This window comes from Lolium perenne, chromosome 4, assembly GCF_019359855.2.
Source record: "Lolium perenne isolate Kyuss_39 chromosome 4, Kyuss_2.0, whole genome shotgun sequence".
NCBI lineage: Eukaryota > Viridiplantae > Streptophyta > Magnoliopsida > Poales > Poaceae > Lolium > Lolium perenne.
In genome coordinates this window covers 61,262,225-61,272,626 of record NC_067247.2, presented here as the reverse complement: position 1 = coordinate 61,272,626, position 10,402 = coordinate 61,262,225, and the positions used below count along the sequence as shown (strand labels likewise).

Below are 10,402 nucleotides of genomic sequence, written 5' to 3'. Positions count from 1 at the left end.
CCGTTTGGGTCAGCCGGTTGGAGATGCCCTTACCCCTATAAACACTTACAATACACTCACGCTTATGAGTAAGTGACAAATGAACGGCCGATCCCCACGACAAGAAGGAAGAAAAGAAGAGCCGGTGACGGAACGGATTGACGCCGCCGGGGCCGGGCCCATCACCGCCCCGTTTCCGCCGTTACGCTCGCGGCCCCACCACCACGCCACCCTTCCCTTTATCCCGCCCCACCCCAACGCTTTCCCCATTATTACTATTCTGCCCTTCACCTCCACCCGGATTCAACTTCACTCGGAAGCGGCTGGGATGGTGCTGCTCTTCCTCCTCCTCCCATCTTGAAACCCCAAACCCCACGCCAAGCCCGCCCGAGATTCCGCGAGATCCCGCCGCCATGGTGGCCGCCGGGGCAGCGGCCGCCGCGCCCCGGCCCAACCCCTCGCCCTCGCCGCACCGCCGCCGCCAGGCCTCCGCCCTCTCCCCCTCCAAATCCGCCAACGCCAACGCCAATGCCGACGCCAGGGCCACCACCACCAAGCCCCGCGCCAAGGCCGTCTCCTCCCGCTACCTCCTCGCGCCCTCCTCCAAGTCCACCTCCACATCCACCTCCACCACCACCACCTCCTCCTCCACCTCCACCTCCACCTCCGCCTCCACGCCCTCCCGCCGCTTCGCGTCCCCCCTCCCGCGGCGCTCCTCCTCCGTCGACCGCCCGCGCCCGGCGGGCGCGGGCGCGGGCAATGCCGACGCCGCGGGGCCCAACGGGGCCACCACCACCACCACCAGGAGCCTCTCCGTCGCCTTCCAGGGCCGCTCCTACTTCCTCGAGACCAGCAAAGCAAAACCCACCACATCCCCCTCCCCAGTCCGCCGCCCCGTCGCACCACCACCATCTTCTACCACGCCCGAACGGCGGCGACCCGCCGCAGGCACCATCCCCGAGAGGGCGAAAGGGTCCGAAGCGGGCCACACCCACCAGCGCTGGCCAATGTCGGCACATGGGTTCGAGGGGAACCCGCTCACCAAGAGCCTCGACTGCTCCCTGGACAAGAAGGGCGCCGCGGTGCTCGCCGCCGTCCGCTCGCTGCGGCAGTCGATGGTGTTCGACGACGGGGTGCGGCGCGCCTCGTTCGACACCGGGGACTACCTCATGTCGTCAGACACCGAGAGCCTCTCGTCAGGGAGCAACTCCGGGTCCCAGGACGCCGGCAACGGCATCTCTCACAGGGCGCGGCCGCCGACCAAGGGGATGAGCGTGCCTGCCCGGTTCCTGCATGATGCCGCTGGCAGCAGGCTGCACAGGTTCGCAGACCCACCAGGAACGCCCTACACCACGCACAATTCCACCCTCGCATCGTCGCCCAGGACCGCGCCGGTGAAGAAGTCGCTGCTGCTGAATGGGTTTGCTTCGTCGCCGCTCAACAGACCGGCTAGGCAGTCTTCGCCGAGTAAGCTTGCGGGCAACTCGTCGAGGCGGATGTCGAGTCCGTCCCGTCCGAGGAATTCTACCGGGGCCAGCCCATCAAATGGGGATCAGCAGGGGAGAAGCTCGTCCGGTTACGGTGTCGATGGTCAGGCGAGGAGGAGGTGGCTTGGGGGCAGTAAGGTTGATGGGGAGCACCTGTTGAGGATCCTGTGCAATCGGCATTTGCAGTGGCGGTGTGTCAATGCGCAGGCTGATGCTGCACTTGCTTCACACAAGATGACTGCAGAGGTGAGTTCTGTTATTCATAAATTAATTATTGGATTGCGTCGGGCATAAAACATGTGCAGTCTAATTATTTCACTCTCCAATGTGGCATCTTAACATGTTATTACTGCCCTACTCTTTTCTCATCGTGCAAGGTAAAATAAGTAGGAGTTGAAAATCCAGCAGTAAAAATCATAGCTGTATAGTTTGAACTTTACCTGATATATGAAAATCTTGTTTCACACTTTCAGTTATTTACCGCGGAAGAAATAACTAAATCAGTCTGTGCAGCAGGGTTACCAATCTTTGTGCGTCTTTCATGCCATAGCTTATAACGTAGTGCAGCATATTTATAGGCGTCTGCAATTTCTTGGAAGCAGCTTCCACACTAGGCATAACCAGCCAGTTTAGGTGTAACTATCAATAATAAAATATCAAACATCTCATCATATCATTTTCAACATAGGACCATAGTCACAGGATAAAAGAAAAAAAAGGCAAAGCTTTGACAACCTTTTTGTATGTTAGATCCATTGCCAAAAAAGTATAAATATGTTTAAATTTATCATGATGCACTCCCTCTGTTTTTCAAAATTTAGGCCATATCTGACCTTCAAATTTTGAGCTATGGCCTACATTTTTTACACTATACCTTGTTTGTAGCCAAAATCGGAATTATAAGATAGTGCTTTTGAATACCCAATGGTATAATTCGTGTGTAACATAATTCACATACTACCCAATGGTATAAATTGTGTGTAACATAATTCACATACTATTGGGTTATTTGTTGAGCAAAACATTTGATGATTTAAACAATGAAGTTTGAATTGTGCATATAAAAAAATTGTGCATTTTTTCTTAGTAATTATATCTAGAAAAAATAAAGTTCATTTTGGTCAGAATGCCAGACCACTTTGGCTGTCAACTGTTTCCTTTCCTGCTATATTTTTCTTTGTTTGCTAACCTTTCTTTCTTTTTTCCTTTACCAGAAAGACTTATGTGATGCATGGATTACTACCCTAGGCATGCGTAAATCTGTTGCTCTTAAAAGGTTTCAGCTACAATTATTCCGAAACAATTGGAAACTCATGACGGTTCTAAAGGGGCAGGTAAGAACCTCTTTAATTTTGGTTCTGTGCACGTGGTTTTACCATTGCTTCCTAACTTTACATAGACAATCTGTTGTTAGTTCATTTAATTTAATCATTTTAGTAGTCATTACTTTCCATAATTTATCCCGCTACTATCCAGCACGGGCATTGTTATCAAGAGAATATTTTGGTCAACAGGAAAGAAGTATAGTAAAGAACTGCATGACCTGCTAGCTGTAAGCAGGATCATTTGAATACAGATTTCCTATGTTTGCAGTATGCACAATTGATTTACTTGTTTTTTTCTTTCATATAAGTGTAGGGAAAGTTAGTAGCCAACTGGGCCTTTTGATACTTTTTTCCTATGCATAGTTATATATAAAGTTAAAAACAAGAAAATGTCTGTATGCAGCTTACTAGCTTCTACAGTGGGATTCATGAGATGTTACATGCACATCCATCTTAACACTATACTGCTTAACACTAATCAATATTGTCTAGGCATTGCTTGACCTGGTAGAGGTACCTAGTTACATGCACATCCATCAGATCATTTTATTTTTTAGAACTATATCCTTTTGCTGATGACAGTAATAGCTTCGAAGTTAATTACCATTTTACATAATTCTGGAAACCTGATAGAAATTGCTTGACATAGTTGCCAGATCATTTTATGTATTTGAACTTTATTCTTTTGCTGATGACAGTAATAGCTTCAAAGTTAATTAGTATCATTTTACATACTTCTGGAAATCTGAAAGAAATTTCTTGACATAGATGCCATATTTGGAGGAGTGGTCTTCATTAGAGATGGACTATGCAGATTCTTTATCTGGAATTGTGGAAGCTCTAACTGCGACCATTCTGTGCCTTCCTGTTGATGGAGCAAAGGTTGGAATAGCGTGCCATCTTGTTAATTGTTGCCATGTGTTTTTCTTATTTTGATTAAATCTCAGACCTGTACTATCCCCTTAACTGCAGGCTGATATCCAAGACGTAAAGAATTCCGTTGGCTCTGCAGTTGATATCATGCAGACAATAGGGAGTTCAATATGTACTTTACTGGCTAAGGTACTGCTTACTTCAAATTGTTTACTTATTCCTTTTTACCAGTTGTTTGCCAGTTCATTTTCTTGCAACAATGATTGCAATACCTACCATGCCTGGCAATTTACAAGTTTTTACAAGTCACTGGATCTGCAATGAATGGTTGGATTGACTTGTGCATATGAGGTGTCAATTGTTTGGCTAACCATCTCCCAGATCATCTTATCTTCGACAGCCCATCAAACTTCTGAATAATTCTTGATTTCTTACATATTTGCCCCTTCCTAAGATCTAGCCCTAGGCTATATGCATGTTTGTTTCGCGCAAGTTACTCATTGAGTTAAATTGAAGATGCTACAAATTTAGCTCCAAGTATCTTATTAATAAACATTAGCAATGAGCGCAACTACAAGTCTACATCCAAATAGCCAATACAAACCCTCTCGGCTCTCGCAGCTTTGTATCGTGGTACTTCTGAACTTATGAGGTCCTGCATTCATTCTCTAATTTGGGTTAATTCATGTCATCCTGCAGCTATCTGGGACAAGTATCTTGGTATCTGACCTTGCCAGAATCGCTACGCAAGAACGTGCTCTGATGGATCAGTCCAGGGAGCTTCTGTCCACACTTGCATCAATGCATGTAAGTAGGACAATGTAATCTGTTCGGTTTAGTTTCATTTTATATGCAGCTATTATATGCAGCTATTATAACACTTGAAATCTGCACCTCTCAGGTCAAGTACTGTAGCCTACAAGGGCAGCGAGTACAGACAACTCACAGGAGGCTCAAGCACTCGTAGCTGACACTACTCTTAACTCACTAACCGAAGAGCGTAGGTGCAGTTTGCTAAACCTGATGGGTGCCCACTGAGCGATCTGACTTTTGGTGAAGTTACCTCGGTCCATCTATGAAGTGAAGTTCCAGTGCTCTTGTCATGGTGGTGGTTCGTTGGCTAGGTTCTGATTGCTGAATTGAACCACGCTAAGGCCTCTGCGAACAGATGAAAGTGCAACGTGTATATATCTAGCTCTAGTTTCTTTAGCAGGTCCTCTTAGAGTAGGTAGTGTAGTTAGATTTAGATTGGGTTCTTCCGTGTTTATCCGATGACCTTCTGCGCCATGGCAAATGCAATATATCTTCTGCTGGTACTCGATCAGTTCTCTTCTACGCCTGGGAAGATTTTTTCTGGTCTAATTCTCCTGAACCACCGATGTGTGTGACCCAGGTGGATTGGCAATGATCATGCCATGTTTGGTTCGTAGCTGAATCTTCAGTTGTAGTAGCTCTCCCATGTTGGGACCAAGATGGGTTAACTGAAGAGCACGGCAGGCGCAACAATTTAGAGGATACTACAACACTAATCATGCACCAAATCCAGCTCTGAACACGAGAGATAACAACATTAATGTCCCGGACCCGGAGCGACATAAATGGAGCACTCGAGTGTCACGGGCACGAGCGGGGAATAGGACAGCGCCTGCCGTGCCCACCTGAGATATCTCCCATGCCGTTGGGTCTCACGCACGGTCACTCACATCCACATCGCCGGGAGCTCTGCCACGGCGCCAGGGACCGTTGCTAGGTTGACGATGGATGGTGCCGGCCAGAGGACGGCGTCAGATAGCGATGGAGAAGACCACGAGTGCACGACCGACACCAACGGAAGGAGGGAAATGGATTGGCCGACTCGACTGTTTCTGCAAGGGGATGGAAATCGTTGTGATTTGGTCAGTTAGCTGGTAGGTCTTGGTCATGCCACAACGTTCTCCACCGCTCGTGTCTCCTCCATTATCCATGCGAACAATCTGCAACACACAAAGGATCGATATGAATTATGATATAGCAGCGGCTAGGAGTTAAAGTCAGCACTCATATCGTTTTTGAAGGGGAAATGCATGGTTTCTAAAATTCCTGTAGATTGTGCATTGGATTCCTGCAAGACCTGGAAGAAATCAAGAAAATCTCTTTGCGTTGACTCAAGTCAAGAGCCTACTGCTGGTAGTATCTCATTCACTCCAGGTCCAGGCAATCACCACGCAATTTAGGTGCAGATCACTGAATGCACCCATGTCACTTTAACTGTACCCAAATTGCTTGGACCACAAACAGAGAGGATTGCACAGTGATTTTCATGCTACAAATTTAGTAAGCAAATACTTTCCATGTCCATATGAATCTGTACCCTGCAAACACACATAAGCAGAACCAGCCTCCGAAAATATTGCTCAAAACAAACAGTGCCATTCTCAGTTTTGCCATCTACTCCCTTCGTTTGGAAATGTAAGATGTTGAAACACTTTCTTTGATTCGCCCACTTTAGTTTATATCTGGTTTATTTTTAGTATGTAGGTTCATTCACTTCAGTTTGTATATAGCTACTTTATAAGTACCTAAAACATCTTATATTTTCAAATGGAGGGAATACATTCTCTTGCAAGATAAGTTATCTTTTGCATGACATGAGCTCCGTCCTGAAACGCATTATCCTTAGGCTGTATCTGAACTGAATTTTGCAGCTCGCTGCACCTTGGCACTGCAGCAGGTTCTTCCTGCTCATAACCAGGTGGAGGTTCAGCATCACCTGCATGGACCTTGAATTTGTTCACAGATGCATTTAGGGCCTTTCAAGTCCCGGGGCATTCAGGGGTTCACGAATCACCCCGTGGAATAGTATATTGTTGTCCGCTCTCATGAGTCATGACAACAATGTCCTCGATTGTATATCATCCGCACCTAGGATTCTGGGCCATCTGATGGTTTGCTAACAGTTGCCGGACCTGCTGTGCTATCAAGATAAATAGGAGCTGCTCTGTGTACCTGCCTCTCATGAACACACGAGCGGTCACTTCCACTGCACTGTTAATCACAGGTGCTTCAGCAGTCTGATGAGATTCCTGATTAACCTACCTGTGCATCTTACAGTTATCCATACGTTCAACTTCAAGCCTCCTGTACTTCCACAATCTCACTGGAGACTGGACGCACATGAAGTTAGCAGTGGACCTTCTCCAGTCTTCATCTCTGCATTTGACGTCTCCTCCAGGATAGCATTATCCGCAGATGTATAAATAATTCAGTCACAGTATCCTCTACGGGTGTTAATGTACCGCATATTAAAATCTTTGGTCTAGTTACTGGTGCCATATCCTGTAGGACTGTAGGAGGATGCCTTACAGGTGCTCCTCCTTCAGTTGAATTGCCCTCATTTGGTCCAATTGTAGTATGGTATTTCCCTCCATGTAGCCATCAGTAACTTGTTCCACCTCTCCAACAGTAGCTTGAACACAATCCCCGGTAGTTGAACAGGCCGTGACCGATTTAACACTCTCATTTCCTATTACACTTGGAACAACAATTTGAACGGTCTTACTAACAATGTCAATCTTTTCCCCCCCGCAGTCTCATTTTACCACAAATCAATTCCAAGCATGAGACTCAGTCTTGGATCGAAATGCCATTTTCTTCATTTCAATGTTGCATGCTCACATTAAACGGACAACAAGTGCAAAGCCAAAAAAAACTAGATCGATCATCAGGCGCCAACAGCGGGACACCAGCTTTATATCCTTAGTGGAACAACAGCTTTATTGCCTTAGTGGGACAACAGAGGAAGGAACCTAGAATAATCACAATCCCACACTACAATCCCAAACTACAATCCCATCCAAATCCTCCCATGAGCTAAAGATGTTCCTGCTCCATGGCCGGACAACTTCAACGGCGCCCACTCGTTGGCGACGCTGCTGCTGCGGCCGTGGAAGACGCGCATGGATGAACCTTCCCCCCATTCCGTGAGTTGCAAGCTGCCTTCTCTTCTTCAGCCATAAGACTCTTCTTCGTATTCTTTTCTTGTTCAGCCATCGACTTGTTCTTCGTCATCGTTGCCGCAGCCTGCTCGCTGATCCTCCTCCGGACCTTCTCTTGGCTCACATGTACCTGTGCGTAGCTAAACCCCATGGAAGCCATGCTGAGTATTAGAGAATTTAGTTAGAAGGATGGTGAACACTTGAGTTGGTGTGATCTGGTGGACGTTTCTGTGTGCATTCATGTGTATATTTATAGGGGGAGAGGCGGGTTGGAATTATTCGGGTCACTCGGAAGTCGGAACCGGGTGCGGAGTTGTTGGTTTCTATGGGCTTATCTTCTTTGGCGGCCGCAGTTAGGTGTCACGATGGGGATGGCTGTATGCCCACGTTGAATACCTGTGGGCAATCAAGTCGAACTATTTTGATGTTTTCAGTAGACGGAATGCAGTTTTGGGCTTATTGGTGGGATGGGTAGAGGTCCGGTGCCACCAGGGGTTAATTTGCTTGCCTGGCAATGCAGTCCACTTCATGTTTCACTTATGCATGTCTGTCTTAAACATTTACAGATGGATATTGACGTGTCGTCTCCATTTCAAAGAGATATTATATTTATACATCAAATTTTAATAAACTTCAGGATTGGTAGGTACTTACACACTGAAAGTAGAACTCTCGGCCACAATTCTAACAAGTTGCAGTACTTAAAACTTGGATTTGGTTGGTTACTGCACTTACTTTTGAGAGTGCGCCGCCGGGGAGCTCTTAACCACAACAGTGCACTGCAGTAGTTGGTGGTGGTGCCGAAATTGTATTATTTTATCAGTAGTCAACCGATGAACTGAAGTGATTTCGTTTCAAAAAATGAACTGAAGTGACTATCTAGTCACGGCTGACCAAATTGGCGCACAAAATAGTGTTGGCTTTGATCCTCCTTTTTTGAACAAGGGTAGGGACCCTTTGGGTCCCGGAAACTGGCAGCCATATCAAGAATTTCATAACACTGCATAGAGGACCCTGATAGAAACATAAAATCCTAATTGTGATCTTGAACACATGGACAACTAGGCAGAAACATGTGTACTTGAGATGGTCATAGTCTCCTACCTACTCGATTGCAGGCATGGTGTAGACCATGGCACGTATCCATTATTCACCCTACCTACCTGTTAGGCTGCTACATGGTACTCCTTCCGCTCCACATTAGTTTTTGTTAACTTGGATATATTTAGATATATTTTACTGTGACGTGGACGCGTTACTTTTGGAGGAGCTGGACTTCTGGTGCTATCTTGATGGTGGTAGTAATGCTGTTATAAGAAATAGATCACTGTAGCGGGAATTTTCTTTTATTGTAACTATTTTTGTGTGCATCCATAAGGTCGTCCGAGCATTGTGTTGTTGCAGAGGCTGTGTGTATTTGTTATCTCTACAGTATTAATATATTACCTTTATTGAAAAATCTAGACATACTATATGTATTAGATACAATCAAATGTGCGACAACTAATATAGAGCGGAGGGAGTAGTTAACTTCGGTACTATTCTCCCTACGATGTCGCTAGAGCTTTGGAAAATCGACTATGACCAATACCAACTGCTTATGAAGAATCTGAACGTTAGTTGAGCCTCCGTAGTGACATTGATGTAATAGGATTACTTGCAAAATCTCAAAAACAATTTGGCTGTTTGACGGTTTCATGCCAGTAAATCGGGTGACGCACATTTTATTTAAAATACTATATAAATTGTATAGTCACTACAATATAACCACAACCTAATTCCATGCATGACATGCCTTGGGTTCCAAATGTTCTTTTCAATGTTGCATGCTCACATGTAAAAGGACACCAGAACTGCTTCTGAAGGCTTCTGAAGGTGTGAAAAAATAAAGCCAATTCCCATTTGACAATGTCACCTTTTATAATGTTATAAACATAGAAAAATATACATGTGCAAAGCCAAAAAAAAAGATTAATTATGAGACACCAACTTTATTTCCTTAGTGGGGCAACAGCTTTATCTCCTCAGCGGGACAACAGAGGAAGAAAATAGAATACTCACAATCCCAAACTACACTCCCATCCAACCCTCTCATGACCTAAAGCTGACTCCATGCACAGGGCGGATGTTCCTGCTCGATGGCCGGCAACATCAGCGATTCCCACCTATTGGCGCCGCTGCGACCGAGGCTGTGGAAGACGCACATGGATGAACCCTCCCGGCGGTCTGTGAGTCGCAAACCGGCTTCTCTTCTTCAGCCATAAAACTCTTGTTCTTCTTATTGTCTTCTTCAGTCATCGACTTGTTCATCGCCGTCATTGCCGCAGCCTCCTCGCCGATCCTCCTCCGGACCCTCTCCTGCCTCACGTGTATCTGTGCATAGCTAAATCCCATAGAAGCCATGTAGTGTAGTAGAGAATTTAGCTAGAAGAATGATGAATGCTTGAGATGATGTGTTTGGGTGGGTGTTTATGTGTGCACACATGATTGTATTTATAGGTGCGAGTTGGAATCATTCGGGTGGGAACCTGTGCGGAGTTGTTAATTCTTATGGGCTTATCTCCTTTGGCGACAGCGGCTAGGTGGGAGGTTTTGAGGTCGCTATCATTGACACTTGACTTGGGGATGATCGTATAGTCGTATGGAATTCCGTGGGCAAGTCAAACCGTTTAGATAGATGGAATACGACTTTTGGCTTATTGGTGGGATACATGTCAGGTTTTGGTTATCGAATTGTGATTTGTGGAATTTATTTTATAAGGGC

At 45.9% G+C, this 10,402-nt stretch overlaps 1 protein-coding gene across 1 annotated transcript; it reads left to right on the top strand.

The window, feature by feature from the left end:
• The first annotated feature begins 270 nt into the window (after nt 1–270).
• Nucleotides 271–4,980, top strand: LOC127292710 (QWRF motif-containing protein 2). The gene is made up of 6 exons (XM_051322160.2): nt 271–1,712; nt 2,681–2,800; nt 3,560–3,673; nt 3,764–3,853; nt 4,364–4,471; nt 4,566–4,980. Exons 1-6 carry the CDS (start codon nt 393–395, stop codon nt 4,629–4,631), a joined length of 1,818 nt encoding a protein of 605 aa, XP_051178120.1. The 5' UTR covers nt 271–392; the 3' UTR covers nt 4,632–4,980.
• The last annotated feature ends 5,422 nt before the right edge of the window (nt 4,981–10,402 follow it).

Excerpts from the sequence above, each read along its gene's own strand:
- LOC127292710 (XM_051322160.2), top strand. The coding sequence starts at position 393 with ATGGTGGCCGCCGGGGCAGCGGCCGCCGCGCCCCGGCCCAACCCCTCG. Across the intron at positions 1,713-2,680 it reads CACACAAGATGACTGCAGAG|AAAGACTTATGTGATGCATG; the intron begins GTGAGTTCTGTT and ends TTCCTTTACCAG. Across the intron at positions 2,801-3,559 it reads TGACGGTTCTAAAGGGGCAG|ATGCCATATTTGGAGGAGTG; the intron begins GTAAGAACCTCT and ends TTCTTGACATAG.